Genomic DNA, 17,435 nt, shown 5'->3' with positions numbered 1-17,435 from the left:
TATTATAGATTCTTATATTTTGTAGGAGACTGTCCTCTTGCTCGTTAACTCTCAAACGTTGCTGCTACTACCACTGAGAACATCTCTCTATTGAGAATTGTGGTTCTCGATTCTAACATTACAATGTATCTCATAATAATTCTGTTGCATAACATAATTTTTATACATAATATAAGCATTAGAAAAAATATGTATACATTTTGCTTATTTTAAAGCTACACAAGTGACAAAAATCTCATTTATAAAATACAGAGATTCCATAATTGTGACAAGATATTTAACTGAAAAATCTATCATATACTTATTAATTTTTGTCAGCATGTCATTATTGCATGGCTATTAGTAATCCTTTCAATGAAGAATGTATTCCTATAGTTAACTTATAAAGTACAATTTCTACGAACTAATTGATTTTCATATTCATTAACACCTTATATCAATTGCAGGTCCTGTGAATTTTTTTATAATCACGAAGCAAGAAAACAATATCACCTTTTGCAGCAAATGAATTTATTACACTTGGAAGCCGATAAACTTCTTCTACGGAGTAATTTTTTGAAACAGCATTTTAATTAAATACGTTTCTCCAACAATGTTTTGAGTATGTCCAAATGCTTGCAGACTGGCTGGATTTTCAGGAAAGAGTTGTGGAAATGTGGATGTTCAAACTGGTAAAATAGTTAATGTTACACAGTGTGTAAAGTGGCCTCTTAAACCAGCCAATGACAGGTCATAAGCACAGTAAATGCCCAGACTCCATATTCCCTTCTCAAAAATGTTTTCCCTCCCTGTTGCAACAAATTTAAAAATGTTTCTTTTCAGTTTACCCAGAAGATGGCCCCTGCAATGGTAGCCAAAATGTCAGAACAAATCCAACACAGACGGTATCACCCAAAAAAGATACATATTGATAACAGTGACCGTGAAAACCTTCGCACCTATTTAGCATTTTAATTAGTTTCAGGAAACTATTTTATGCAAAATAAGAGCAATAACACTTCCACTTGAAACAACAATACCGCCCCTGTAAAAAAAACATTTTTTTTTTAAACAAGAAATAATATTTGCTTTTTTTTAACCCAAGTATTTCAATTTTTTTTAGTTGTAAAAAACTATTTTAGAAAATGAGTTTGCGGTAAAGCGAGGTTCGAACCTCAGACCCCCTGATTCGGAGTTTGAGACACTACTGCAGGACCACAAGCCAATTCAATGAATCGGTATGTATTCACATATGGATGGCATTATGGAATAATTATTTTAGCACCAAAATAAAGTTTTGAATCGCATTTGAAGTTAAAATTTGTTTTTAAAATCCAGATTATTGATATAGCATTTCTGCTTCTTCTGATATATAAACGTTTTGCTTTTATTTTGAAATGTTTATTATTTGAACTGTTTATTACAGAATGAAATACTTGTAATCAATCTTAGGGTTAAACTGAAAAACAAAATTGTATCGTTGTTATAGCATAACACCGTCTATATCAAGGGCAAAAAGTGAAAAGTGCAATTTCGAAATAAGTTAACTGTAAAGTTATAGAAAAATGTCTAGGCCAGTTTTACCCATTTTTATGAAAGCGTAACAATTATCAAACTTTTAATAAAAAAAAATTGTGCAACTGGTCCTTTGATTTCGGTTACCAATATAAAACACGTAGGTAATTAATTTATCAGATATGTAATTTACATAATTCTTTAATAGATACACATGTAAAAAATTGAAGCATTCAAATAAAAACCTCTACAAAAATACATGATATTGTCGGCGAATATTTGAAATGCTAGGGATAAAATGCAAATTATTCAGGAGAGGGTAAAAAAAGTTTTAAAATATGTCATCTTTCTTAATCTTATATATAATTGATAGTTGGTATAAGGTCGTCCAAGAATTCAAGACAACAAATCCGACCACCTGCGAGGTGCGTTCAGTCATTTGTTTTCTCAACCAGGAAGAAATCGGTCCTGTTGAAATCCATCTCATCTCACGTCCATTAATCGTAATGTGATGAAGTGTTGTTCAAAGTTTTCCACTGGTAGAATGAGAATTCATTATGAGGAGAGGAGTGGGATGATGTCCTTGGACAACCCTTGTGATAGAATAAATATTGTACAGCGAAAAATCGGTATTAACAGAATCAAGATTTTTTTCAAAATCCTCTTCTCTTGGACAATTTACACTTTGTCCCTTGAGCATTTCAAATTTCCTTCGAACTCACCAAGCCTCTCAATGGCTTGTGGATGGAAATGTAAAAAATAGTTTAAATAAGGTTTGCACTTACCACAATGCAAATTTTGCAGATGGTGAATGTTTTAATGTGTTATAGCGTGCGATTTTCCAATCATTATTTCCAGAGTATTCGGTTAAGATTTTATTGGCACTGTAAGAAAATAAACATTTTAGCAAAGCAAACACTTTGTTTCAATGATTTATAGATATTTCAACAGAGATGGAGAACCATTTTGATAGGAAATATCGATATCTATGTAACATTTTGCAACATGTGCAATGCTGGCTGTTGGGCGCACCGATGTGAACCGCAATATTTTAGGCAAATTAATTTAAGTGGACATAAGAGATTTGCTCGACGGGAGTATTCTCTATTTTGACAGGTTTGTTTCCTTTGGATCAGAAGTTCCAGCGTCGATTCCCGAATTTCCGCTTTAAAAGAAAGCGTTCCTCTGTGGTTGGTGGCGTCCATTAACACCCAACAGAAGGAATGTCTCAATTGGATATAAAATAATTGTCTATAAATGCTTTTCTTGACGCTTGGCAGTCACAATTGAAATCTTCCCCTTTCTTTTTTTCCCCTCAATCTGCCAGCACCTAAAGTCACCTTGGGTTATCCCTGATCACTGGACTACTCAGTTTTTATCAGGTTATGGTGAATTTAATTTAAAATTATGTTTTAATATTGTTGATTCCCTTTCGTGCTGCTGCAGATATCCTAATCAATCATTTGAACACATTCTGTGGTTTTGTCCTTGTCCTCGTCTATAAGAACACTAAATGGAGCTTCTCTTTTTTTTTTCGTCCTGTCAGACACAGATCTGGTGGTTCCCAATAATAATTTTGAATGTAAATGTCTGGGATACAAGACACTGGACCACACATTCTTTGGTTACTCAATAGAGATAAACATAGTTTGAACTCCTTGAAAAAATTTCTTTTTCTGTTAAAGTATCATCATTCCTCTACATCATTGATCCTGAAATTATCCACTAAACAGGAAACTTCCTGTGTAAGAATATAATAATTTTTTAGTCTTTGGTTCCTTTTGCAACTTTTTTTTCCAGTAATTCAATAATTTTGTTTTTTAAATTGGTGTTAGTATGATTTACCGAAACATTTCAATTTTGGGGGCCATTTTCAACGAGTTGTTAATAACTCACTATTAAAAAATAGGTAGCAATTTGTGGTAGAGCGGGGTGTGAATCTCGGACCTCTGATCTGTGAGTCCGCGACACTAGCCAAGGGACCACAAACCAGGTTTTGTTATTTTTTTGCGAAACTAAGGGGCGCTGGATTGACGTGGGAAGAGGCGAGAGTGCTGACTGGCGATACGGTCTCCTGGGGGTAACTTGTAATGTCCACATGCTCCACATGGAGCGGATGAGGAAAAGAAAAATAATTTTTCCTTTATGGTAATAATGATTCTATTTAGGATGGATTGCCTGTGTATTAATAGGGACTTGAATAAGTTTCACGACAGATTATGTTATCTTGGCCTTTTTACATCGGGCAATACTACAGCAAAATTCTTCATGAAGCTCCACTATTATGCTTGAAATGACAGTATATGTTACACCGCCGAAGCGTAAAAAGCATATTTAAAAAGCAGAGTATTTGTAAGAAATTTTACTGTTATTTTTTTTTTAAATGTGTTATTATGCTCTGTTGGAATATCATCGAACATCATCTCTGTTCTGCACCATGATCACTTTGGTGTAGTGTATTACGGGCTCCTCAAACCCAATGAAACCATCGCGGGAGACTACTATGGATTGTAATTGATGCATTAGAGCTGAGCATTGAAGAAAAAACGGCTGCAATACGAGGAGAGACAACATGACAACGCTTGGCCACATGTTGCAAGGCTAGTTGAAACGTATCTGGTAATGCTCAAATGAGAAGTTCTACCCCCCCCCCCCCGTCATATTCACCGGACATTGCTCCTTCTGATTACCACTTGTTCTAACCGTTGACTCATGACCTGACTGAGTAGCACTTCCATTTTTACGAAGATGCCAAAAATGTCTCGATTCATGGATAACCTCAAAAGATATGTCGTTCTTTCCTTTTGGTATTTATATGCTGCCAGACAGATAGGAGAAAGTGGTTGCTAACAATGGACAATACTTTCAATGACATGTTATTTATCTTTTTTTTTTAAAATCATAATTTTCATGAAAAAACATTGAGAACTTTTCGAAGTCTCCAACATAGGTTGATAAAAAATGCCTGTTAATGCCTAAACTTCCATATTCCATCTTAAAAGGGTCCTCCGTATGTTGAAATGTTCATTAATCTTGATAAACTGTTTAGAGGGATGCATCTAGTAATGTCTATAAAGATTTTTATTATTTTCAAAATTAATCTAAAAAAATTTACCATATTTTGTTTGAGACCGCAACGAGGGCACACTTTGGACCATATTTTTTAACATCAATTGATCCAAATCGTGACATCAAACCAACAAGCTGAAATTAAAAACAATTCGACAATAAGGAAATTTAGTGCTACCCCGATTATATAACAAAATGTTTTCTTGAACGGGCAAATACTGAAATATAGTATACCTTAGGTAAATCTATTTTTTTATTTCCGAATACTTCCACATGTAAAAATTCACTATGTCTTGGAGGATCATCTGAACTTAAAGACTGAAAAAAAAAGTTTGCATATAAAAACACAACAGAAATAACTTACGAATATTTAAATAATTTGAGTTGGAAACAATGATTTAGATTGGTTTTTTCATGTAAATGAAATATTTCAATATGAATAATACAGGATCTGATCATTATCGTTAGGGTGACAAGATACATCGCTGACGAACTCCAGCACGAGTTTAAAATACATCCGAGTCGGCACTATCCAGTCTCACCATAGAAGAGTTTCCTTCATATGGACTTCGTAATAGGAAAACAAGATGATTAGGTACTCCCATTTCATCTAAAATGGTCCATAATTTTTCCCATTGCACAGAGTCAAAAGCCTTCTTGAAGTTTACATAACATATGTGTAGCGGAGATTTGAATTCTCTTGCTTCTAATCTTAATGAAAGCCATTTTAGATTATATAAAATCATTAAAAAGTGGATTCCTTTATATTCACTTTATTTTAATCTCCAAGAGTTTTGAAAACTTAAAAATGTTCTATCTCAAAACCTTATTTTTGAAATTGATCCTTTATATCCTGTACCCTTCATATCGTCGGGTTTCTGGCACAGGTTGGTAACTAACATTTCACTAGTTGTGAGATATTGCACTTTTAAAGTTAAAGGCTCATCCCAAATCAACAATTCAAATAAAACCACAAGTTAAATGATTATTTTTTGTAATTATAAAATCTTTATGAACAAAGATTATTTGATGCCAGTTATAAAGAGATCTGACTTTTCGGAAGTTTGTAGATTTCAACTTGTGCCAGAAACCCGACGATATGTTATATATATTATGTATATCACATATCCGATAAAACAGAGTAATAAAAAAAAACAGAATTTCCGGGAGTCTAAAAACTAAAATAAAATGTTGTCTTAAAATCATGTTTTCTTTATTTTGCGTTTTGTTTTTATTTTCACCCTTTAAAGCAACGCTGATATGCTATTTCTTATAGAAAATCCAAGGTTTTGCCCACGCACCTTTAAATGGTTATTTTTAGACCAAGTTATTTATTTATTTATTTATGACAAAATACATGGTTTTTAACTTAACATATTACATTACATTACATATTTTATTTGTACGAAATATTCCCAATCGGCAAAAGTGCTGGTATGAGGGAATATATTATTATATTATGACACAATAGTTAAACCGAGAAAGATGAATCTATTCTATGCTGGGATTTTATACCAGTTTTAAACTCTTTCGAGAGTAGAGTCTTTTCACTGGTAATCACAGCACCAGACGAGAATAATCTATTTGCTGTATTCTTAATCTGTACTGTTTGGGCCGAGAGCTGTCAACGTAAATTCCACTAACTAAATGTCTATTCATGTTTGATTCTGCCTTGTATGTCTGTAAAATGCCCATTATTGGAATAAATTGAATATTGTCAATGTACTAAAGTAAAAAGTCGATAAAATAACATCACTCGTCACACGGGCTGTAAGAACTGTTTTATTTGGGTGTTTTTTAAAAAAGTATGTTTTGTATTTTTTTAAGGTCATTAAAAAATGAATTGTAGAAATTTATTGCTGTATACACAAACTGTTTCTTTTTCTGTTAGTCCTAGGTTGTTCGCAAGTTAAATTATTTGACGCTCTTGTATTTATTTTATGTTTGTGTAATTATATTAAAACATTGACCTATAATTAGGTAATAGTTTAATTTAATATCCTGACTAATTTTTCTTTACAGTTTAAAAACGATTTCAGGTATTTCAAAAGTATACCTGTTTAATTTTTTTACTAGTTTTTGCTAGTCAAAGTTGATTAACTAAAATAAATAATATAATCACTAAATTTGATAAATAAGAAAAATTTAAAGTTACAGCTATGCAAGACGTAGTCACACGATTTTTCTTTCAATTCCTTGAAAGATTAAATAATTAAGGATTTAAGAGAAACGAAAAAGAACATTTTCATTCATTAACATATTTGACATAATTTATAAGCAAATAAATACCATATGGAGTTGTGAAGCGCGACTAATGTTAATACAGTTGCAATACTTTTCCACTGCTTTAATATGTTCTGTACTAGTCATTGAGCGATCAGAGCCATGCAAAATACATGCCGACCAGTGACACAAACGGATGAAGCAAAATCCTAGAAGAAAAAAAATTACATACATATATCGTCGTGTGCGTAGTAAAATCAAATGTTTCTAAACCTGTATTTTTCAGGAGGATGTAATTTTTTATAATATTTTTTTAGTTATTTGAAAATAAAAACATACGTCAAAATGAATATTTTTATGTTAAAAAAAGTTGTAAATAAAAATCACTAGTGTAACAAACAGATAGGGAGACAGTCTTGGTATAACAAGTTTGCGGGTCAGAAGGAGCATTGCCTTTCTTATGATGGCCTTTAAACTTCTGAACGGGTTAATTTATAATCCCAACATGGAGCGCATAAAATTTGATATACCGAGTAACTATTTAAGAGTTAAGCAACACAGACTATTTGTTCTTCTTAAATGCAAGACAAATTTACCGTTGATGATGTCTGTGGGGAGGATGATAGGTCTGTTGAACAGCCTACCGAGAAAGATGAATCTATTCTATGCTGGGATTTTATACCAGTTTTAAACTCTTTCGAGAGTAGAGTCTTTTCACTGGTAATCACAGCACCAGACGAGAATAATCTATTTGCTGTATTCTTAATCTGTACTGTTTGGGCCGAGAGCCGTCAACGTAAATTCCACTAACTAAATGTCTATTCATGTTTGATTCTGCCTTGTATGTCTGTAAAATGCCCATTATTGGAATAAATTGAATATTGTCAATGTAAAGTAAACTCTTTTAATAAGTAGATAGTCCCCCTATACACCGCAAATAAGACAGGAAAGAAAGCCGTCCACCACAAAGTAAAAGAATCCACTACCTGAGAGTCCATGCTCTACCACATTATTGATCTGTCATTATCTACCATTTTACCGTATTATAATATGCCATTTCATGTTATGCTAAAGACCACTGGAGTCATGACGCCTGCGAGACAGACCTTCGCCTTCCGTTTACTATATGTTACAATACGTATATTGTAATTAAACGTAGTTATGTAGAAAGCAGCCAGCCATAGAAAAGTGAAATTGAGATAATAGGACGTTTGTGAAAAGAGTGAATAATAAAGTCTACAGTTGGAATGTTTTTGACTTTGAAAAATGATAAACAATTAAAACATGAGTTTTTTTAAACATTTTAAACAAGGATCTAATTCGATATTTGACCAGTTTAAGTAGTAGTTTTAAAGTACCGTAAGATTTTTCTAGAGATGTGGGTGTTTTTTGCAAATTGAAAAATGCCATATTTGAGATCAACATGATTTTTTGTGCTATCCAATTTTGCGTGTCATTTTTTACAGTTGAGTTTTTACAGCATGGTATACTGGACATATTTATGTAGTTTTTGGGCATATGTGTACCTACATATTGCTTCCCAAACCGAAAAGCTCACCCCACGCTCCTGCTATACGGCATGTATTAAAAGAAAGGAAGAAACTGAAAGATTAATTAAGGTAAATATTTAAATTTAAAAGATAAATTTAACTTAAAAGCAAATTAAAGATTATTATAAACTGAAAACCCAGTTATTGCAGTTTTGTTTCCTGGATTTCATGGTTCCTGAAGAAATATCAAATTTTTTTTCGTGATTCAATTTTAACGAAAATATGCTAGATACTGCACTTTTCGTAAGGACTACAGTACCGCTAATATAGAGTTTATCTTTTTTTTTTAATTGTTCACTAGAATGGGCATATTTTCAAGCCTATCCCTATTTTTACCAGTAGTACATGAATTGTTAAAAAATCAATTGCATACCTGTACAGTAAGAATCCCATCCAGCTTCATGAAATCGAGGAGTTGGTTCAACATTATTATTCATAGAGATAAAAGGAGAATGGGAAGCTAAATGCAGTCCTTTTGAACAACTGAAGCAGTCATACAATCTAAAAATATATTGAATTTTCAAATATTTACTAATTGATAAAATCTTTAAGTAAAAAAGCCCAATAACAACTTGATATTAGAATTTTAAATTTGTATTAAGTTTTTACTAAAATAATAAAATGAACCATCAAAATCCGCACCAAATGATGCATGGAGCATTTTATTGTTATTCCAATTTCAACACATCAGTGATCATTTATATGAATGAATGAATATAAATGAAGGCAAGATGTTTGATCTCACCCTTCAGGTGTCGGTCCACAGACCACGAATCAAAGAAATATCTCTCTTTGATCCTGCGGGAGTCAAGTCTGGTAACTCAGGCATAGCAGGCGAACACCCAAACCAATGAACTAAAAAGCGGACTAATCTCCACCTAATTTTCAGTTTCAGAATTTTTACCTGAGATAACCTATCGAGCCGATAATACTTATCTGGGGTTCTGGTTCCATTTAACACAGAGAACTTTGGACAAGGATATAAATTTGTTTGATATAAAAATTAAAGCAAAAATACTAAAGAAACGAGAAAATACTTATATCTTATATGCTATTATTGAAGCTCGTTTCAAAACATTGAGTGGTTTAAGATAAAATAATGACAAAGAACAATTAATAAATTATCAATAAAAACTCCTTGGTTTAACTTCACTTTATTTAATTTGACCAACAAGCGCTTTCACCTAAGTAGGCATCTTCATAACTGATAATTTTTTTACATCAGATGAGTATTTTGTTAGAGAACAGACAAGATAAATATAATTACAATTACGTAGTTTGCAAAACAGTTTATTTTTAGGAAAGTTTGTTATTGGACCGAAATTGGGATTAGGCAATATTTATTCTTTAAAAGGTGGGGAAAGAAAATATTATGGGAAATACAACAGAGTAACCGAGTGGGAAACACAGATTTTTACAGATTAAGTTAACACAATACCTTGATTTTATGAAATGAAAAAATAACTATTTTGATACTAAACTTCATGTTACTTATTGCTTTGCTTGTAAAATTTTACAAATTCATACTTATATAAAAAAGATAAAATGGAGGGCGATTGAAGCTCAAATTAACACTAAAGTATGTAAAGAGAAAAAAACCCTGTGAAATTAAAAATTAAATCTATCAATACAAAATATATATATTTTTTTTTTTTTTTTTTTTTTTTTTTTTTAAAATACAATTCCATATTCACTTTGCCCAGCTAACAAGGGTACATACCCCGTTCCATTATATATATTAAATTAAAAGTTTGAGTAATGGATAGTTTGTGAATTTTAATTGTCAGTTAATTACGACTCCTTTAAGTTTGATCTTATTTATTTCTAAAGTTTCTAGTTTATCCAATTTATTCAATTTGTTTTCAAAATGTTACAATTCCAGATTATTTTCACTGGCAAAAGTATAATAAGAAAGAGTTTTAGTGAGTTGCAAAATTAGATTTATCATTTTTTAGCCTATTGGACGCAATATGTTCTTTAAGTCTAGTTTTTAGTGACCCTGGTCTTTTTATCTCCCAACCTTGTAAGAAACAGGGTAAAAGTAGAACATTCTGAAAAAAAATTACCAGTCCTAAATATGCTTACTTGGGAGAAATCGCTGGCTGGTCAAATTAAATAAAGTAAAACAAAACCAAGGAGTTTTAATTGATAATTTTATCAAAATCATTATGGAGTTTTATCAAGAAATATCTACAAAAACATCAACAATACTACTTACTTTTCAAGAGACAAAGAGCCGGAAAGTTCTTTATTCTTGAAAATAAATTTCATTTCGTTGGCTATATGCTTCGTATCAAAGACAGAAGGAAAAATTTCATGTACTCTATTTTTAAAAGAGTTATATCTTGTAGGTAACGGCTCCAGAAATTGGTTAAAGAATACAAGAAGATCTGAGAGGGCGTTATGAAGGACTAATGGCTTTTTTACTTTTTCCAACACCTTCACAATGCGGGAGAATCCGAGGACGTGGTTAGTAAAATTTTCTTCATCACTTTTATAATCTTTATTGTAAGCATCCCTTTCTTTTTCATCACACTTGCGTACTGATACCTGAAAATAAGTTTAATCAACTAGGTAATATAAGTTATCTATTAAAGTACACCTTTCCCTGTGTTTTGCATATTTTAATATTATTGTATCGTTTTCAACTTGTTTTTAAAATGTGGGTATTTTACTCGAGATAATATTTTGTTTTGTATAAATGATTTCAGCACTATAATATTCATCAGTCTGAAGGTACTCATTAGAGGGTGAAAGTGCTAATTGATCAAATAAATAAGTGGAAGTGTACCAAGCATTTTAATTTATAAGTCAACATAAAATATAAGTTATTACCTAATAACAATGGAATTCAATATTGAAGGGTAAAACATCTATAATAAATGCATAGTTCATGTCAATCTCACCAGGAATCGAACCTGAAACTTCATGAATGATAGGCAAAAACGCTTACCACTAGACCATACAACTCTTTTCCGGATTTTTAACCGATACTATTTATAATCATAATTGATAGATATTTTAACATACACAAGATGGAAGAACAAAAGAAATAAGGATGTTCAAACATTTGCACACCTACTAAAAATAGTGAACATTACAATGGCAGGTCAATAAGTCCCATAAATTCCGAAACTGCTCAAATAGGTTTTCTATATCTGTCTAATTACCTAACGTTAACTCTCTACTGGGTTAAAGCTAGTATGTACTTTAAATACTGTTTAAATGATAATGATCTATTAATGTATAATCACATTGTTTGCAAGGATTAAAGGTAGGATTACATTATTGTGTCGTGATGTGTTGTGGTGCATTGTAGCACTATCTGGCGCTATATTGCACTGGTGTGGTGTGCCATAGCACACCAGGATGCAGCCCCTATCCAACTATTTAAGTCTGCATCAGAGTGATGGAGGGAGGTAATGGCACATCACAACACACCAAATCAATGTTTTTAGAAACGTCTCACCTTAACGCATATTGCTTTTAGCAAACAGAATACTTTTTTTATTTTCAACTTGAAGTCATGGCAGACGAACTGATTGAATACATAGGATCGTAAAGGAATGATGTATTCATTTTTTTAATGTTATTTTCAATCATAAAGCGAACCTTCAAAATGAATTTTACTTTTTCTAAAATACATGTGAAATGTTTCACTGTCAGCATCTAACTCCTTGACAAGACAGTGAAACTCAACAACCTTTTCTCTTCTTGTTTATAAGGTGTATCAAGAATAGCGTTTTAGTCTTCTGTCATCTAATAATCAAATACAAAGACGTAATATCCTCTTAAAGTTTACTATCTGAATCACTAGAAGTCATTATGAGCAATTGGCTTAGAGAATGATAAGTAAAAACGAGAGAGGAGCCCCTAATACACCACAATAATGAGAACACTCGTCATCGCGACACCACACCAAAACATAATACGAGACAATAATGTCTACCTTTGGTTATTTGTTGTTAAATGTAACCAATTATTTGTATGTACCCAAAACATATCAATAATTCATCTTGTGATATATATGTCACCGCCAAATAGTTAAATCAGCTTCTCAACTGAGCGGCTATGCTATCTAACTAAATGGCTAGGTCGTATGTTGAATAAATTAAGATAAATCAATGTTCGACATGTTGGATGGTTGAAAGCTAGCCCCTTGGAAACGGCTGAATTAAAAGTCGCCATGTTAGGTTAAGTTTAATAAATAAAAAAAAGTTTTTTACTTAACTATAAAGTTTATTTAAGGATGAATTATTAAGCTCAATTAAGGATTAAGTTAAGCAAAAAAACGATTTTTTTATTGTTAAACTTCTTAACCCATCCTAACCTAACCTAAAATAGCAAAATAAATAAAAAAATAAAACAATTATAATTGAAGTATTAAAATTAAAGAGGTTAAGCGAGGTTCAATCCTTCTGTTAAACGTTAATTCAACAAACGGCCTAGCTGCTCAGTTGAGTGGCAGATTGAACTATTTGGCAGCGACATATATACACCTTTATTTATGGGTTGCTGAAAGGTACTAAGTAGTATAAGTACTTATGTTTGTATTTGACATTTTAAAATGTGGTAATTATGGAGAAATTCTGAAATTGGACTTTAATGAATATTTATTGTTGCAATAATAAATAACTCAAGTCTGATGGCCTTCCTAAACCAAAACAAATTAAATCAAAAAAATAATATGATCAGTAGGATCTCATGGCACCTATATTTATTTGATATAGGTGCCATGTAAACAAGCATAACATATAACAAAAATATACATACCTCATATCCATTATTAGTTATTAGTAACTGTGGAAATTTTTCTTTTAGTTTCTTTTGACTCAAAAAACATGTCACTGGATTCCCATTAAAAGTCATCGTATCATTTACTTTTGCTGAAGCGAGCCAACTGAAATATACCAGAATTTCTAAAGCGGTTTTGTACTAGCGGTGGTGCGTTATTAGGTCTTTTCACATTTTTTTTTACAAGCAAGCATAAAATTACAATGGTATCAGTATTATATTTTTTGTGCGACGTTGGATAAATTTTCTACAATGGTTTCAAATACACATATTTTGAATGACCTAAAAATGAGATGTTTTGCGTCCTATGGGACAAATCGCACGTATTACATTACTGTGCCATACTTGTATGCAGTTATTGTTAGAATCATTGTCGATGGACATGACGTGTAAGTAATGTGATGCCAATTGTGTGTCGTTTTGTATGTACTCGTTTTTATACCCCAAAATTATGAATATAAACGAATGAGCTTTTTTAACATTGATTATTATATATTAAGAATTATGAAAATTCACTCTAAATGTTTGATATATTTTCAACGTTATTCCAGATTTGTGAAAACACTTGATTATTAGTATATGAATGCATCAACTAACATCACAGTTCTCTATTGTCTAATAGTCTATAAACATTTGAATATTTTCGCTACAAAGCTGCTATGTAGAATCCTACATGCATGTAATATTTTAGGTTTTTTTTTTTTATTGTCCTTTTAAGAAACCGCCTTCTTACTTTCTTGCCCAACAGTTCAATCTATTGACAAAATTTGTCTTTAATTAATAAAAACATTTTTGTGCATTTTCATTCCATTATGGAGTGGGCACCTCATAAATAAATGTTATCTTAAACATGGCAAATTTAGTTCTTTTTTTATTTTTTTTTTATTATTTTTTTTATTATGTACATACAATATTACATTTTAGTTATTTTAAGACATTTTCGACATTTTTTTTTTTTTTTACAGGACTCACCAAGCCAATGAATATGGCTTGTCGGTAAAGATCCTTTACAATTAATCATATGATAATCCTACATGGTTTTATAATAATAATTACTACTAACTTAGATATAGGGAGCGAAAAAAAAGTACATGTAATTGATGCTTTCAAAAAAAAAAAAATATTTAGAAGATGTAAAAAAAAAGCAAAAAAAATAAGTGAATGATCACGCAATTTTAAGATAAAAAATAAATAATTACAGAACCGGAGTACCAAAATTTTAAACATAAGTGTTTACATATTTAATGGGCACAAAGCATTTTATTAAAAACATTATTTATTAACATATCCATATCTATATCTATATCTATATCTATATCTATATGTAAGTCTATATCTATATATCATCCTCATCCATATCCATACATATTTATACCCGTACATGCACACATACATATCCATACATACATATATACACATATATACACATACATACATACATACATACATGTGAACATACATATACACACACAAACATCCATGAAAATATTACTTAGTTATAAATTCTATTTTATATATATCTATATTTTATCTTCTGCAGGGTATCTCATCAGTTTAGTTTATGATCTTCATAATCAAGTTCAAGATATTTATATTATTTACTCTTTGCAGTTCAGTTTAGAATTAATGGAATAATACTTACTCTGAAACACATGTACAGCAGTTCATCAATGATTCACTCTGTGCAAATTCCAGATTATATTCAAATTCATTAGATTGTAAATCCCGCATTAGTGCACATTCTTCAAACTTGTTCATATAGGGGATGCCTTCGTACATAATCTAAAAGAAGTGTCAGCAATAAAATAAAAATATTGTAATTTTTTTATTTCATGTCCTTGTATTTATAGACAACACAAAAAGTTTTGTATTAATTGAACTCTTTTAATTTTAGTTAATTTTGTATAAAATCAAAATAAATTTTCTAATAAAAATACAATGTAATCTAGTTTAGATATTATTTCATATCTCGCTTAATATTGAGTTAGATTAGTTGATTTGAATATCAATAAAATTCTCATTATTGATTAGTTGATGGATAATCTAAAGTAAAAGGAAAAAACGAGTTGCATTTTTACCTTTATCTTTTAACAAATACGATACCCAATGGTTGATGACTCAAGAGAGAAAACAATTAGAAAACCAACTGCCGACGTGATGACATGACCTTTTATATGATAAACATTCATTTATATTTTCATTATTCCCTTTATGCACCTAATGGTGCATAGGGCACTGGATTGGTACACCAATCGCAGCATATCTCGATCAATTTTGTTACATGAAGGTAAGGTGATCAGTCTTTCAGGTACCAGTCGAGGGACTATGAAATATTCTAGTGTAAAAACACTCTTTTAAATAAATATTTCAGATCAACCATGTCGGGAATCGAACCCGAGACCTCTTGCATGGTAGGCAAACGCGCTGACCATTACACCACGAGGCCGATAAATATTAAGGGTCAGATATTAGAAGCTTTTCAGCAGGTGGGAAAGAGAGGATACAGAAGGAATATTAAGAATACACACAACAACCATACCAATTGAGAAAAAACTTCTTTTGGATTTTTATCCTTGCAACTGGCGGAAATCGAACCAGCGACGTCAGTTTCACAGTTGAGCGTCTAACCAACTGCACCATGGCGCCTGTTTAATTTTTGTTTGCATTTAGTGTTCATGTCTGTACTTTTAATGAAAATGCATACCTAGTGGGATAGCTGGCAACCATATTTACAATTGAAAATAGTTATGCAGAAAGGATCTTGAATAATTCAATCTACACAACAGCTGGAATGTTTTTTACTTTGACGAATGATAAATAATGTGTACATTAATCTTTTTCAAAATACAAAAAACAGTTTAATTATGTATTTGACCAGTTTTAGTGATTTTTAAAGTCTGTTTGACTACACAACCCAAGATGTGCATTTTGAAGAAAACAGCCAGCCCTAGTAAAGCTCCATGTGTGTTGTGTCATCATGTATTGAACATATTATTTTATATTTATATTAGGGTACTTACTTGCAAAGAATCACTTAATCAATTAGTAATAATGTCAAAAATAATTTGGCAATTTTTCTGGTTTACAACACAACCTAAATTATGCATTTCGCTAAAAACAGACAGATCTAATATTGAATGACACCTCATTTAAACTTTGAATGTATGAGGTGACATTCTCTATTAAAACATATTTTTTAATTACAAGTATTTTTAAATTAATGACTTTATAAAATTAAAACACCTTTGTATTTATCAATTTTAATTTATTTAAAAGAACTAGATTTCTGAAGGGATTAATCTTCCCATCAGCATCTATACCGTAAGATTTTTCTACTGCTGTGGGTGTTTTCTGCAAATTGAGAAATGCCATTTTTGCGATCACTATTTTCAGAAGGTGATTATTACAGTTTTTTGTATGAAAGCGGCCTGGATGTTTTAGCAGAACATAGAATTGACCTTACTGCACCCGTTAACATCAATATATCATTTTTTCAAAATTGTGGACCAACTGTTTTCTAAATTCAATTCATATTAAGTGTGCATTTTTTTATTTTATCATTTGCATTATTGTACGAAGAAATATGAACTCAATTAAAATAAACGCAGATTTTTTCAAAACTGAAATAAAAAAAAAAAAGAAATTGAATGGAAACATTAAACAAAATAGCAGATAAATCTGATTGCCCCGATATTTTGAGATTGTGAAAGAAATTTCATAAAACATACTTACTTTATTGAAGTCAAATTTGTGACAAGTCAAAAACTCTACAGCAGAAGACTGAAAATGTACATTTTGGGAAATATTTCCAACTGTCTGCGGACACAAGTGAAAAGTATAAGTTGCTGACTTATAGGAATTATTGTCTCTATTATATTTAAAAGCAGATAGTCCTATTTGCGTCGCTATTATTCCCTCTATTCCGTTTCGGTGTTTAGTGTATCTTTCCGCAGCGGAGTCGAAAAGGCTAAAAAATAAAACAATGCTTAATAGTTATTACATCCCCGAGTTGTAATAACAATTTAAGTCTCTTGTATGATACGAAAAATATTTATTCACACCGGGTCAAATCTAACCTAAAATATTACCTTGATTTATATATATTATTGAGAAGTCCACTGAATTCTGCATCTAAAGCTATGAATGAGCACGTTTCAAGATTTTTCTTTATTTCATCGAAATTCTCATTTAAATTGAATCGATTGATCTCCATTTTGAAAACAACTTTTTCAGTCAAAGTTATTGTATTGGCAACGTCAATTTCAGTTGTCAAAACTTGTCAACAAAAATATATCTTTTGTCTAT

At 31.2% G+C, this 17,435-nt stretch overlaps 1 protein-coding gene across 1 annotated transcript; it reads right to left on the bottom strand.

Moving 5' to 3' along the window:
* Positions 1-493: 493 nt before the first annotated feature.
* On the bottom strand, positions 494-17,435 carry LOC148280966 (pre-piRNA 3'-exonuclease trimmer-like). The gene is made up of 11 exons (XM_088227483.1): positions 17,219-17,435; positions 16,863-17,097; positions 14,773-14,912; positions 13,110-13,236; positions 10,555-10,886; positions 8,710-8,837; positions 6,853-6,995; positions 4,798-4,881; positions 4,610-4,698; positions 2,280-2,378; positions 494-1,024 (listed from the first exon to the last, which is right to left on the bottom strand). Exons 1-11 carry the CDS (start codon positions 17,341-17,343, stop codon positions 961-963), a joined length of 1,566 nt encoding a protein of 521 aa, XP_088083609.1. The 5' UTR covers positions 17,344-17,435; the 3' UTR covers positions 494-960.

Source organism: Micrasema longulum, unplaced genomic scaffold (genome assembly GCF_059751315.1).
Source record: "Micrasema longulum isolate JH-2025_06_02 unplaced genomic scaffold, ASM5975131v1 h1tg000508l, whole genome shotgun sequence".
Classification (NCBI taxonomy): Eukaryota; Metazoa; Arthropoda; class Insecta; order Trichoptera; family Brachycentridae; genus Micrasema; species Micrasema longulum.
This window is presented reverse-complemented; position numbering and strand designations above follow the sequence as displayed.